The sequence below is a fragment of the Dermacentor andersoni genome, chromosome 7 (assembly GCF_023375885.2).
Source record: "Dermacentor andersoni chromosome 7, qqDerAnde1_hic_scaffold, whole genome shotgun sequence".
In the NCBI taxonomy this organism is placed as follows: domain Eukaryota; kingdom Metazoa; phylum Arthropoda; class Arachnida; order Ixodida; family Ixodidae; genus Dermacentor; species Dermacentor andersoni.
The window spans coordinates 85,448,433-85,463,714 of record NC_092820.1 but is presented as its reverse complement, the minus strand read 5'-3'; the positions used below and the strand labels follow the sequence as shown (position 1 = coordinate 85,463,714).

At 42.4% G+C, this 15,282-nt stretch overlaps 1 protein-coding gene across 1 annotated transcript; it reads right to left on the bottom strand.

The window, feature by feature from the left end:
• Positions 1 to 5,560: 5,560 nt before the first annotated feature.
• On the bottom strand, positions 5,561 to 12,343 carry LOC126534939 (uncharacterized). The gene is made up of 6 exons (XM_050182138.3): positions 12,071 to 12,343; positions 9,842 to 9,909; positions 8,208 to 8,321; positions 8,061 to 8,105; positions 7,306 to 7,356; positions 5,561 to 5,703 (listed from the first exon to the last, which is right to left on the bottom strand). The coding sequence occupies exons 1-6, from the start codon at positions 12,150 to 12,152 to the stop codon at positions 5,668 to 5,670; spliced, it is 396 nt and encodes a 131-aa protein (XP_050038095.2). The 5' UTR covers positions 12,153 to 12,343; the 3' UTR covers positions 5,561 to 5,667.
• Between the last annotated feature and the right edge of the window lie 2,939 nt (positions 12,344 to 15,282).

The following is a 15,282-nucleotide window of genomic DNA, read 5'->3' as shown; positions in this document are numbered from 1 at the left end:
GTAGAAGTGCCCCTATCAGATGCGCGCTGGAACCGATGCGCACCTTGCGCGCATCGTTTGCCTCTCCCAAATGGAGCGCACGCTTAATTTCACTTCATTCACCCATGCCCTGCCACGTCCCGAAGTGATAGAGGGGTGCCGTTGCTGGTCACTCGGCCAACACGTTGTCGACGCGGCCAGTGATAAGATCGGAATGGAATCAAAGAAGACAACCAGGCTCTTTTCTGCTTGTTCACCTAAATGGAAAGCGAAACTACCGAAAGTGAGTAATTCTACATTAACTAACGGATTGGCATGTCGAAGTCGCACAGCCGCCTAATGCAACGCGTCGCGTCGGGCGCGCCCATTTTAACTCGACAGCGTTAAGGACCCTGTGTCGCAGAACATCCGGTGTTGGCACCGGCGGTGGTCTCTATGGCCGAGAAAATCATGTTCAACCAGGCATTTAATTAATTGAATTTATGAAAGTGAGATGCAGAAAGTTCAACTTACAGACAGCCTAGACACGTGATAGCATCGGATTGTAACTTGAATTTAAAAAAAAAAAAACATAATTTTGTTACTCGAAATCTAAAACACAAACCCATTTTTATGCGATAGCGTTTTCTAGCTTCCGTTTGAGCTGTGTCTTAGTAGGAGCGGCGTGGCCCGCTTGGTTTATTGAAACACCATTAAACAAAAAAGGACCACAAAGCTCGCCTCCGTGCATAGCGTTCGCCGCCAACGTTTCCAGGAAAGCATTAATGTTACATAAGCTGCAGTTGCTGGGAAGAGTGAAAAGCAATCAGAGATCTTTAAATGCTATCGCGTTCCAGTCTTAAAGGCGAAGCTTAAGCGTCCTCCAAAATTTTTGCAGCGAAGCTGTGTCTACCCTCGCATAAATTTTTCGATGTCCGTGCCTCAAATATCCCTCGCCCTCTAAGAGGAGGCAAAGCAAACCACTAAAGCATGTGCTGACACCTGGCGTTTCAAGAGGAAAGGCAATGAGACGGGCATCGAGTAGCAGCGAAGATTGTGCACCAGAGACTGCCCGTAAGCGGCGGGCTCGGCAGGAAGGCGAATGCCGCGAAACGGAGAATACGCCGAAGTGACGCAGGTATCACGCCGCTAAATTAGACGAGCACAAGGGTGCATATGCGAAATTCCAGACGCACTCTCGACAGGCATAGCAAATCAGTTGTGCAGTGTGCGACAGACTGTGGTTCGAGAAGGATGTGATGGTGATTGGTAGCGTATAAGATGAAGCGCGAACGTAATGCTATCTTGACAGCTACTCCAGCTCCTGACTTAGCCAGCTAATTAGCTTAGCCAGCTTAGCGCTAATGGCCGTAGTGCGCATCGGTCATTTGGTGTGACAGGTGGTAGCTAACCCGGCATCTGCTGCATTTCCGCGCCTGCAAAAGGAACCGAATAGGCAGATAGTATGTTCCGTGCGCTAGTACGGAGAGGCCGCATGTAGCGCGTACTGCTGAAGAACAAGCTGCTCACGAGGCCCAACTTCGGGACCGCAGACGTGAGCGTGAGCGAGAGCGGTGGGCGGCACCAACAAGCGAGGAGGGTGCCGAGGACGCTTGCCGTAAGCAGAGGGCTCGAGCGGAAAGCCCCCAAGATCGCGAAGCGCTTAATGCGGCGCAACGACGCTGGTACCTCGCTGGGAACGCTGATACTTGCACTGGTGCGAATGCGCCATTCCACCGAGACTTCGTGGACAAAACGTTTGGCTTCAGTTGCCGTGTGTATCACCGGTTGTGCTTTCAAAACGGCCTATTGGTGATTGCGAACATTTTTTACTACGATGCTTACAGCTCAGCTGATCAACCACCTTCGCGAGGCGGAAAGGCCTTGAAGCTTTTTTTCTAATATTTTTTTTTACTTGGACCAAAGGAGGAGGTGCTATAGACTGGTGGCACTACTTTTTGTAAGGTCCAAGGGTTTTATTTCAGCCTTCATCAAAAGCTAGAGCAATTGTGTCACTCTCCCTCATGAAACTTGAACAGCTGACCGCTCTGTAACGATGTTTTGAATGTTCTTGTTACTCACTACGTCAATCGTGTCACATCTCTGCCTCGTCCCCTCCCTGCTGGTGACGCTCCAGAGTGCTAAACCCACGCTACCTCGACGATCCTGGGTGGTCGGCATTAACAGTGTTGAATTTGTTGCTTACTAAGGCAGCACTTAAAAGCAAACATTGGGCTGTACGAAATTCACTGTGTCTAACGGTAAATGCGAGACAAATGCGTGGGGCATTACGCCGAAATGCTAGGAAGTCTCGCATCAAGATGTGAAATGCAAATGGTAGACCACCGTCAGTTGTGTCACACACACACACACACACACACACACACACACACGCACACACACACACACACACACACACACACACACACACACACACACACACACACACACACACACACACACACACACACACATATATATATATATATATATATATATATATATATATATATATATATATATATATATATATATATATATATATATATATATATATACAGACCACTTAATTGCCTCCTCACAATGCCTTAGGCACAGCATTACGACGCTCTCTTACGCAAAGTAACGGTAATCCGACTGTGTTTTGACAACACACACGAGTCAAACAGCAACAATGACCTAGAGCGAAGGATTTTCTCACATGCCCAGCTATACAGCTGGCATAGCTTGAACACTTCAGGTGCTTGAGAATATATGGGCCTTACTAAGATTCGTATGGGTGCTGTTTCTTCAAACTTGTATTTATGATGTTTCTGGCAGAACGACTTGTGTACTGGCTAGTGCCAGTGACGAGTTACTGTTCTACCCAAGATTTGGAAGCTTCTGCTCTCTGTCTAAAACCATAAGCTTGACTTCTCGCGCTTAGTTGAAACAAATAATTTGGCTTGTATGACCCACATGATGTATTACAAACAATGCTCGTGAAACGAACAAGTTCAATTTTTTTTTATATCGATATGATCGGCGTTTGTATAAGGCACATTAGAGGCCCTATATCGAGGCAGTGATAAATGAAAATAGATCGCTATAAATTGACAACATAAGCGAACAAGAAAATACTCTGCGAACTTACCTTCAGGGATTTCGGACGCCTCTTCTTGAGAGGAAAACACCTTCGGCTGATTAAAAGACTATGTCTCTAGGAAATCAGGCAAGTTTCACTTGCTCCCTTGGCAAAGTGCACATGTTCACGGCAGTCGAAGCTGCAAATGAATGACTGCTGTGCCTTCAAGGTACCAGGACGACTAGCGTGCTTTATGATCGTGACGCAGCCGAAGACGCCCAGGGGGGTGACTACCCGTCGTCGACTACGCCTAATGCGACGCAGCTTCAACACGCCACTCTTCGATGGAGGAGCAGAGGCCACGGACGGTAGTTTCGAACGCTAGTTGGCAGCACTCTACCGAATGCACACGCAACTTGTGCGGACGCTTTGCCAGAAGCTATGGCATAAAACTGCTATTTGACGAAACGTTCTCTGAATTCTGAGCAGTCTCCGTCTGAGAGCCGTAGGGAAGCGCTTGCCTGTTTTTTCCGACCGGAGGCTATTTCGCCATTTTCTCGGACTCTTCTTTCAGACAGTTCCGTTCAGCGCAGCCAACGCTCTCTGGGCTGCCGCGAAATATTTGCGCATGAGCTCGTGACGACTACCTTTGCCATTTAATGCTTTACCTCGTTGTCATCGTTCGTTCAATTTAAAGAAATAGTGTATATGAGAGGGAGTAAAGGCTCCAAGACAGACCCCAGGTGCGGCTAACACAAGTATAAAGAAACGTGCAGACGCTCGTGTATTAGGTATACAGGCATGAGCTTGACTGTATAGTCGACATTCGTGGTTCAAACTTCCGCAATACTGTACCGAAATACTGGTGCCTAGGACGTAGCCTGGAAAGGCTGCATGCGGCGCGGCGCTACGAGCACACGTTCTTACCGAGAACGCAACTTGAAGCTGCTAAGCGGTAATTCGAGTACAATGAAGCACGCCAGGCACGAAGGATGTAGGGGCGGCTGCTTCTTTTTTGTTGGGCCTGTGATCAATGGTGCATGACTCATTGGCATTTGTGCAACCGAAGAAGCCAACGCGCGAGGTAAATGTAGCGGCGATATTTGTTTTTCTCGCCGCTACTCGAAGCGGAGCCAAGATACACCACGGTGAGCTACGGCAATGGCCAACACTTCCCTGTGAATGGTTTGTCTTTGCGTGAGGGCGCATGCAAATTGGCGAGAGTGGCAAAGAGGCCTTAGCTGAGTTTCTATAGCACCACACGACACTTCAGCTTCAACTTCAACTTTATTAATTCTTCTAGTACACACTAGAAACGTCCGCCTGGGCTAAAAGCTGCCATAAGCAGCTTGACTGGACCCAAGAAACACACAAACGAATGATCCATGTCCTTCAAGATATGACACGTCAAAAGTGCCGCTCGCGAACAAAATTGTCTTAACTTCCTTGTTACAACAAGGCATCGCGTTCTCTGTAGGGTTATCACTTTGTTTTGCGTTTCAGGTTCTGTGTTTCTCTCCTCTGATTGTTTTCTCCATGTAATTACGTTTTCTGGAGGGAATAGCTTGCACACATCTCTTTCTTCTATTTCTGGTTTCTTCTTCTAAGACTGTTAACAGTAAAATTCTACGTTTGTCGTGATGCTAGCTCAAGGATTTAAATGCTCGACCGTCATCCTCACGTGTTATCGCTGTGTGTTGCAAATGTGCAGAATCTATAAAACTTTAATGCATTGCTGATAGAAATGTACTATGAGCTCTGTACAATTAGGTTTACACAAGCGAACGATCTCAGTACGATCTGATTAGCCTGAGCTGTACGCTTATCATCTACTAGAACAAAGTTACCTAATTTGTTTGTCTGTTTTAACGCAGAAAAAGTTTCCTTTCTATTGGCTCTTCCCCTACAGGCACATGCCTATCCAGATAACGTCTAGGGAATTCTGTCGTCAGGCGTTACCGGAAACTGTACAAGAAATCGCTATGTAAACACGTCAAAGCCTCGGATCAGTTAAGGCGTCCCTGCTCGATTTACAATGGGCAGCATCTAGTCATTACCAGAATTAAAAAAAGAAAACAAAAAAACTCGGGCTCTGTTTTTAGAATCTAGTCTTGTGCCTTCTTAGTCTGTTTTCTCCTTTTCACTACATAATTTTATTTTCTATGTACCTCTACTCGTTTAGAGCCGGCTGGTGTTCTAGCCCTCGCAGTGGCAAGTTCTTTAATGACTTTAATTTCAAAATATTTTGTTTTGAGAGACGGGGTGCCACTTTACACATGCCACTGTAAGGACAGAATTAGAGCGTGAAATTAAAACTTGTGTCGTGTTTTTCTATCCTATTCCGGTTTCTCCACAATATTTGAACGTAAATTCCGCCTGCTTCAATCGGCAAAGATGCTCTTCCGATGAAGTGTAATGTCAAAACTTCCTCTGGACGCACGATTTGAGCACAGCTTTTTGATGCTGCCGAAGAGCAAGTTTCTTATTTTGTGGCGTCTTCACAGGCACCTTATAGTCTGCGAAGACTTGACAAACACGTACAACAGGACCTTTATTGAAAGTTCTGCCGACAAGGCGTGAAAATCGACAAATTGTAACAGGTGACTGGCCTTTTCACTTCTTTCGGTGTGGGTGAGATGTACTGACTAGGCCTCTATACCCAAGACGTGAAATTGGCAATCCTGAAAAATCATATAAACATCAAAATGTATTGCAATAATGAACTGCCCATTAGTTCTGTTTTTATTCTGACGTGTCTAGTTTTCTACAAAACGTTAGTGCACGCAGTCTACAACACTTCTTTCAAACTTTCAAACTTTATTTCGCATTTTCCTTTGCACAGAAAAAGAAAATGCAAGGGCAGGAACAAAAAGCTGCACAATCGCAGCTTGACGAGGTTCCTGTCCCCTGTCTTTGACAAACAGTTGCAGAATATTCACAAAGAAAATCAGTTACATATGTGCAAAAACAATTTCATATTATACAGATATGATATTCCCAGCAGAACATTTATGACATCTGTATACATATATTCGCATGCGCATCTACACCAACCCAGCATCTATACATATTTGCGTCTGTACATGTAGGCATACATCTGTATACAGAAAAAAGTGGAGGAAAAAAAATCATGCACAAATGACAAGGAACACCTGTACAGAAACGCTTTAAAATACCAAAAAGTCAACTCAATGTAACGGCAATGTTCAGCGGAACAAAAAAAAATAAAAAAATAAAAAAATGCGGAACGATGGAAAAGCGAGGTGTGGAACCATGCTAAAAAATAAAATGAATAAAAAAAGAAAAATATATAAAGAAAAATGGCAAATGTTATTTATAAAATTTGACCATTATTAATTAAATTAAATTTCAGTGCCTTTCTCGTAATAGCATTTAGTTCGGTATGGGAAGCCTGTATCACATTTAATATTCTCGGCACCTGGTACTGCAATCGCCTGAAACCATAATTTGTTCTTGTGAAAGGTAACGCCCACTGGCTCTGTTTTCGGAAATCATATAACGGTTCCCTTGGTTTGACTAAGTTGCACAAGTTTGTGAAAACGTTGTTGTTACAGCGAAAGTATTTTTTAATTTTTAAGACTAGGTTATAATCATAGAAATATTCAATGGGGAGCACATTAAGAGCACGAAATATCTCGAATGTATGTGCATCAAACGGTGCGTTAACAACATGTCGGACAGTTTTCTTTTGTAATGTTTTTAAGCTTCGTATGTTTGCTTGCCATGTCGTACCCCACACTAAATTGCAATAGCTAACATGTGAAAGAAAGAGACTGTTGTATAACATTAGTTTTACCTTAGAGGGCAGTATGTGTCGTAATCGACAGATTATTCCACATGCTCTCGCCAAAGTGGACATAATACGCTCAACGTGTGCATCCCAAACTAAATGTTTGTGAAAAATTACACCTAACGTTTTGACAGTATCAACTATTTCTATCCTTTCTGTGCCGAGGTAAAGAACAGTATTGCAGTTTACTTGTTTTTGTGGTGGCGTAAACAACACAGCCTTAGTTTTATTTGCATTAATTGCTAATGAGTTTAGATTGCTCCACTTTTGCAATAAGTTTAAAGTTTTATTTGCCATATTTGTAAGTTGCACAATATCGAGTGACCTGAAAAAAAGGCTAGTATCATCCGCATCCAAAACAATAGATGCTTAGCACACAAGGTCAATTATATTCCTGGAGAGGAATATTGGTTTCATGCTCCATAGGAACACTTACGCGTATATCAAGATAGGAGAAAATGCTTAAACTTACTAATGACTTCTTGAATGCAGCTAAGTCAGTGCTGTCGATTCCCGCCGAATTCTGTGAAATGAAGAGCAGTGTCAATTACTTGCCTTCTTTTGGGATTCTCCTCGTTGCATAGTCGCTTTATTCCTAACTTTGCGCAGCAGATTATTAGTAGAGTTCTCGTTCACTCCAAGACTCTTCTTTGGAGCGCAATAATAAACGCTGATCACGAGGGAAACGAGCAGCTTCGCGTTTCACGCAGAGCGGGAAATTCGCCGTGCAGCATTAAAGGTAGAATGACGGAGAGACAATAATACGTGCTGGAGGGGGAAGGGTGTCTGGTGCACTCACGAAAGAAACATTATGTGGGCACTTGACTTTGATACAAAACAAGGCGTGAAAGCACTCTGACGTTTACATGTGTATTGAATAAATGCGTGACAAAATCTGCTGCAGGGAAAGCGGCTCGTTTCCTGGCGCGAGCACCTCGCAACATCCAATTTACTTGCACCGAGGCAATTGCAAAGCTGCTTCGAAAAATACGTGCTATACAATTTGCTTTTGGTTTTTAAAGCAAGTAACACTGAAATACGTTTTAGCGTCTTTTGGTCAGTGACACTTGGTGATCCGAATGCACAGGACAGTGGAATGACAAATATATATTTGCTACAGTAAAACTATTCGTCGGAACTATTATCAAAGAGGTGTAAGAAAATTAGTCCAAGTAGTACACGGTACACATACGGCTTACATGAACGGGTCTGAAGCGAGACGCTTACCAATGTATAGTCTGCACTCAGCATGTCCGCCCAGCACCGGTAAAACTGCGAGAAAAAGCATTAGCTTAGAAACGCTCACACTGAACAAATACTTTGTAATAAAATTCGCCTAATAAGTAATATGTAAGAGGCAGCCCATGCGCTCACCAAGCTGTTAAAGTTCTTGTCCGCACATCGTTGCGCGAACAGCTCAGCAGCCGACGTATCCGGCGCCATCTTGTGAGCGCAATACTCCTCGTATCTCTTGCTGAACTCCGACAGCTGCATAAAGTAAACATCGCACGATATTAGAAAAACAGCCGTCAAAAGCCTCTGGGTGATTTTGCAAGTGATCATGCATTGCACTTGCATATGATTACACCTAGTAGAACGCCATGTGGCAGATGAAGATGTAGCGGTACAAGGCAGTTAAAGAAGGTTTGAGGGAAAAAATCTTTCAGGAGATATACAGGACAATGCTAGAAAAAATATACATTGTGTAGGTGATTATATCAAGCTGGCTAGGTGACTATGTCACCGCCGCATTCGAGGTGGCCATGATAGTCACCGCAAGGTCGCTGGTTGAAAGTTACTGTTCAGCATTGTACAACAGCCAATAAAAGTTGCACACGACATGAAAAAAACACCGCGGAAAATGGGCACCGCTACAGTAAAAGCAGGGAAATATCAGCGCATGTGCAGAGCCACCTCGTTGTGCTGGATAGAGCCCGAATCTTGTAACAGTGCTCCTGTTAATCGTGGCGCTGCGTGAAAAGAAAATAAGAATGGCCATGCCTCCAAACATATTTCTACGTGGCTCTTTCGTAACACTAGCAACGCATTTGATTTAAATTCAGGCACATACACACGCACACAGGTCAAAAATATGACTTCGCATTCAATGAAGTCAGAACATTCTGCAGAGTCCTCACATCAAGCGCAGTTAGCAGCAGGAACGATGTTTACTCATATTCAAAGTTAATGAATGTTTGATGTTTAATGGCGCAAGGGCCAGGTAGGGGCAAAGAGCGCCCTATTCAAAGTGAGTTTGCGGTGCCAGCGATTGTCTCTGAAATTATGGGGAGAGTGGTAGTTTCTAAAACATAAATTTCTACGTGGAATGGTGGCCTAATTATTAAATGAGGTTTTCATGACACGATCGGAACTTCTCGCGAAAAATTAGCGCGTCTACTTTCCAATTGCCCGGCTACATTTGAATCCCCTCTGATACAATTTGATGCGCAATGGAATATCTCGCGCCCGGTTGGATTTGTCTATTAATTCTAGTGAAAAGATGCTGGTGACAGAAATGCCTACTAATGGGATTCATACAGCTGGCTCGCACCATGCGAGTAGCGCGACGAAGGTAGAATTTGCTGGTTATTGATGGAGGTTAAGCGTCCCGAAAGTTACGATTTGGCTCCTGATTATTTTCGCAAGATTGGTTACTTAAGCGTATACCTAATGTGCGGTGCACGATTGTTCTTTTTTATTACAAGCCCTTCTAAACTCGGCTGCCGTGGCTGGCAGTCGAACCCGGGAACTCACGCGCAAAGCTCAAGTACATTAGCCACTGTTAAGGTGTGGTGCGTATAGAAATTACTGCCTTTCCTTGTAAAAGAACGCTGATATGGGACGTGTTCCGCTATCAGTATTCCTCGAAAGAAGCAGAGGTTTTAGGAAACCTCGATACTGTTATATTCGAAACCAGCGTCGATGCAAACAACTTTTTGACATAAGAAGGAAGAAAAAAAACTACGGATGGTTTTTCTAAGGAGTGGTACTTATTATAGAATATTTACCCTGTTGAATGCGTCGTTGCTGCTGAGCTCTCTGCCGTGACAGTTTCGAAGTTCCTCTGAGAGGCTTGCTACAAAAAAGAAAAAAAAAATAGAAAGACGTTACTGCGATATAAGCGGATCACATTAAATAATATACTAGCAATACAAATAACTGAAAGAAGAATTCCTCGGACAGTAAGGTACTGTGCGCCGATTAGAAACAAGGGAGACGTTCCACTAAAGCATGACATACAGGTGCAACTTGTAATGTTGTCGTATGGTTGCTTCTTGGGGTTTAGTGTCCAATGCAACAGTGGGGCTGTGAAAGTTGCAGCAGCGGATGGTTCCGTATTATTTTCGACCACTCGAATATGTTTATAATCTGCACCTAAATTTAAGTCAACGAGCATTTTCATTTTTGCATTTGCGGAGAACTGAATCTTTCGACCGTGTTGTCATCAGCAGAACGCAATAGCAGCTGACCTACAGTCGCAGATGTGCTGCTGTTTTTCATATTTGTTGTACTGTTTATTCTGTGCCATCGCACCGAGTTGTTATTAATCTTTCTTTTACAGGAATTCTTTTTCTCTTCAAATTGGACGATTAGTCGTAAGAATTTCCTTTTGCAGCGTCTTTATCGATCATGTGACAGCTGTTAAATGTTGTGGGATTTGGTGAGTGGTAATACTTGATCACTGTAGCACGCACTGCACCTCAAGTAGCGCCGCATAAAAGCTACAAACTCTGGCATATCAGTATTTTACGCTGCCAAAAATGAAAACAACAAAATAATACTTGAGGCATACATATAACGATGACAGCAAGAAGGTGGTTGTATTCATTCAATATTGTTGCACAAGAAATTCTTTCGATAATAATTTTCTTTCACAGCGTACGAAAATCTGAAGAATAGCAGAAAATCTGTCTGTAAGCGCGACGCTACAAGTTTGATGTTTTAGAAAATGTTACCAAACTGCCAAAAAGAAAGAGGGCAGGAGAGGCTCAAGACTTTCATACTTAACAATCCCTCTTTAGATAGGGAACGCAATAGGAACGCATACCGTGTGCTTTTACCACACTTCACAAGCTAATAGGAAGGTGACCAGCAGGAGGATGGTTATATAGGCAAGATAAATCATATAATGCTTTTGTGCCAAAGGCGGCGATAGTTTTTTTAATCAATGAGAAGCAGAGGAAACGAGCAGTCCAATTTCTGTTAGTTAAATACATGCGAAGCTAACACATTATGAAGCCAATGAAAGCAAAGGAGAAGTTATTTGCAGTTACATTTGAAGTGTAGAAAACTTAGCTAACGTTAAATTAAAGTTAACAAAAGTATAACTTGCCGGCGGCGGGAGCCATACCCATCGGTGCTAGCCGCCCACTTTCTTTTTCCTTTTACCTTACCATTTCTACTCCTTAATTCAAGCAACACATAATTTATGTTATGTTTTTCTTGGCTTCATTATCTCGGGGCTTCATGTGTTTGCGACCAGTAAGTATATTGTAGAATAGAAAGGGTTTGAAAATGACAAGCTTTGTTGCGTTTGAGAGCAAAAGCAATGAACTTACGAGCCAAAACCGACAGGGTTCCCACGGGTATTTCCCTAAATAGCAAAATGATCTTCGTGACATATCGTTCAAGTTGTATACGCCTGTTTATGCACGGCGGTTTAGGCACGCCCGAGACAGTTCAACCATTAGAGGTAAAATATACTATAGCAAACTTTCACCAACATGGCTTTACTCGATACAGAATTCCCAAAACATGCCTAATTCATACAGAATACATGAAGTGCACCTATAGCGTCACAAGGGCCACGACCATCAGTTGTGGCTTACTCGTTGCAATTGGGATCGTTAGATATAAAACTCTGGAGAACCCTTTCAAGCTGACAGAAAACCTAAAGCCGTGCTCTGCGATTAAAGGGATGGATGATAAGGCAATATTAGATAAAAAAGTACTCTAGTCTTATTACACGCACTGAGTAAAATGAAGAAAATACAAAAAAAGAAAACGTAAAATAGAAAGCAGCTCTAAAGTGACATTAGGCATGGCGTGCTGCAACAGAAACAAGGAAAATTCAACACCAGTGGCTTTATTATTGCTTCGAATGCACAAAACAAGGCATGAAATGAAACAGGAAGGCGCTTCCACTTAATAATTTGCTGTACGCCGGCTAATAAAAAAACGTCGAAGTCTTGTCATACAAAGTAAACAAATTCCAAGGAGATGCCAAACTTACTTACCTTGATGAGGGCACAGTTGTATCTGGGCAGTAGCCGCAAGAGCGAAGCAGCTCAGAATTATCTGCACGTATGAAAACTTCATTGCTATTGCGAATAAAAGGCCGGTAGAATACGTTCCAAGAACGGAAACTTCACAGTGCAGTGCAAGGAGACGTCTGGCACAGGCGTCCTTCGTGTCCGCACCGTTGCTCTCCGCCCACTGTCGGAACGTTGAGACAGCGATGGATGCGGAGTCTTCGCATCTGCGCCGTTCGTAGAAGAGGGGGGCGTGTGGAGCGCAATTCGATGCACCCGTCGCTCCATGCGGGTCCGCGCAGGGGGTGTGTTGTCACGTGGGCCGTTGAGGCTACGCTCTCGGCATGTTCTCATGCATGACTATGTTCTCTCATGCTTCGCTGAAGGTAAAAAAAAAGTAAGAATAAAAATGAATTGACCAGTTCTATTATATAAGCCTAATCTTACCCGTATAATTTTACAACTGCTCGACATGTGTTCATATGTTGCAATAAATTATGGTGAGGAGTATTTTGACAGCGTACTCCTAACATCTGTTCACTTTTTATGCTGCGTAATGTTTCCTCTTTAATAAAAATCATGCTTATTCGTGTCAATTGTTGATACATGTAAAAAAAAAAGCTCCGAATGTAATGTACTTGATCAATTTTCTTTCGTATCGAATGATGACGAAAGTCTCGTGGTCAAATTTGAAAATTATGCCATTGCTACAATGCACCTTCCTCCTAGCGGGAGCCTGTCGAAATTCATTAATTATCTTGAAACGTTCCTTAATTATGTAATAAAAGATAAGCTAACGCTTGTTTTAGGTGGCGACAGCAATATTCATATGCTGAATGTGTCCCTATCTCAATAGCTTTGCTCAGTGTTAGATTGGAATGGATTCAATAGTATTGCTGATAGTCCTACCCATATTACCGCTAATAGTAGTACTTCGATTGATTTATTCAACAGACCTGGATCCTAGTAGCACTGTGGGTGGCGCTCTTGCTTCACATGTTAGCGATCACTTGCCAATATTTTTGTTTGTTAACACCCCCCCCCCCCTCCCCTACCAAGCTAAAAAAAACTTTCTTGCGTAGATCAGAAACGGCAGAACATTATTCAATATGCACTCGACAATTTAAGAAATAAGCTCATAAATATTGCCTGGGTTGTCGTCTGGCTCGAAAACATGCGATGAAGCCCATGATAATTTTCTGTGCGTGTTGAAGAAAGCGTACTTTGAATCATTTCCGCTTATCCTTATAGGAAGACAGCACGATCGCGTAAACTTTTGATAACTAATTACTGCCTCAAACTAATCAAGAAGAAGAATAAGCTTCTCAACAAATGTTTAACCACACACAGCCCTGAAGACTGTCAACTATTTCTGAAACAAAGAAGTACAACCAGTACGTTCCTGCGTATGCGAAATGTGAATACCTGCACAATATTTTTTTTCTCTAGAAAACAGTTATAATCGTCAAGCCACGTGGAAAAAATTAATGATCTTTTAAGCATTCCAATGCAAATCAAAATATTACTGAATGAAAATTAAATGATAAATCAGTGCAAGGCGCTAAACTGGCACAAGCTTTTTAATTACATTTTCCTAAACCTAGAGAAAAGCTCCCATAATTTTGATGCAACCAGTACGGTCGAAAAAGAAACGCTAATGGCCTTTTTCTAAACCCGACGAGCGAATCTCAAACTTTCGGAGCAATTGTTCACTTAGAAAAAGCGCAGCTCTGGACATAGATAATCTAAAAGTAAAACCTGTAAAATACGTAGCCGATTTATATGCACCGGTAATCATTCATATCTACAATCTAGCCCTCTCAACAGGAACTTTTCCACAAAAAATTCGATTTTTAAGCTTTATTATAATATTAAAATAGGAGATAAAGACGACCTCGCCAATTACCGACGAATCACTCTTCTACCGCTGTTCTCTAAAGGTCTGGAGAAACTGTTACATTCTAGGATTTCTTCTTTCGTAGATAAATTCAATTTGATGAGTGAGTTGCATTTTGGTTTTCGCAAAGGTCAATCGATGGAGCATGCTCTGTTAACACAAAAAGAAGCTATTCTAAAAGCGTTTGAAGAAAAACTGTTTGTTATTGGAATATGTGTAGATCTTTCAAAAGCATTCGACAGTTTGAACCATGGCACATTGTTAGTAAACCTTGAACTTTGTGGGATAAGAGGAGCACCTTTAAAACTTTTAACATCATGTTTCAAATACAGGAAACAGTGCGTTTCTATCAATGACAACCTGTCCCCTCTGAAATCGATAAATGCTGGTGTTCCATAAGAAAGCATTCTTGGACCACTCTTGTTTAATTTATATCTTAATGATGTCACTAACATTAGCCAAACACCAACTTATAAAATCTGCGCAAATGACATGACTCTTCTATTTTGCAGGTCCCAACATCAAAAATCTTCAGTTAAACATAAATGATTTCCTCCAAGGCCTGCTGACATGGAGTAAAACAAATTCATTAAAAACCAATACAAGGAAAAGTAAAGCAATCCTTTTTACTCTCTAAGAGCCGCCTGTAGTTCTCACAGAAAATCTTATGCTTGACCAAAAACCTTTAGAGGTTGTTGACTCTTTCAAAACACTTGGTGAATTCTTCCACAAGCATACGACCTGGGACACGTATATTAAACACATTACTACCAAACTTTCGAAGACTGTCGGCATTTCGGCAAGATTACGTTTTCTTCTACCACCCAATAATAAATTACTGATATACAACGCGTTATTTTTGCCCAAATTTAACTACTGCATTCTCGCATGGGGCAAGACTACGTCATCCAATTTACAACAATTGTGTATACTTCAAAAAAAGCCCTTAGCCCATAGCCCTCTAGCTATGGGTCTAAGTCTGTCTGTCTGTCTGTCTGTCTGTCTGTCTGTCTGTCTGTCTGTCTGTCTGTCTGTCTGTCTGTCTGTCTGTCTGTCTGTCTGTCTGTCTGTCTGTCTGTCTGTCTGTCTAGCTAGCTGGCTAGCCACCTATGTCTTGGTGCTATCATGGTCGTTTCGTGAACTTCGTATGTACCAAAATTGGCATAGTATGACAAGAGTGTATGACTAACATCATGATGGCATGATTGATCAGGCATGAATATCATGATATATGTGTCATGTAGGTCATCAAACAACGGCCTACCTCTTTGTGTTCTTATGGCCATTTCATTACCTTGGT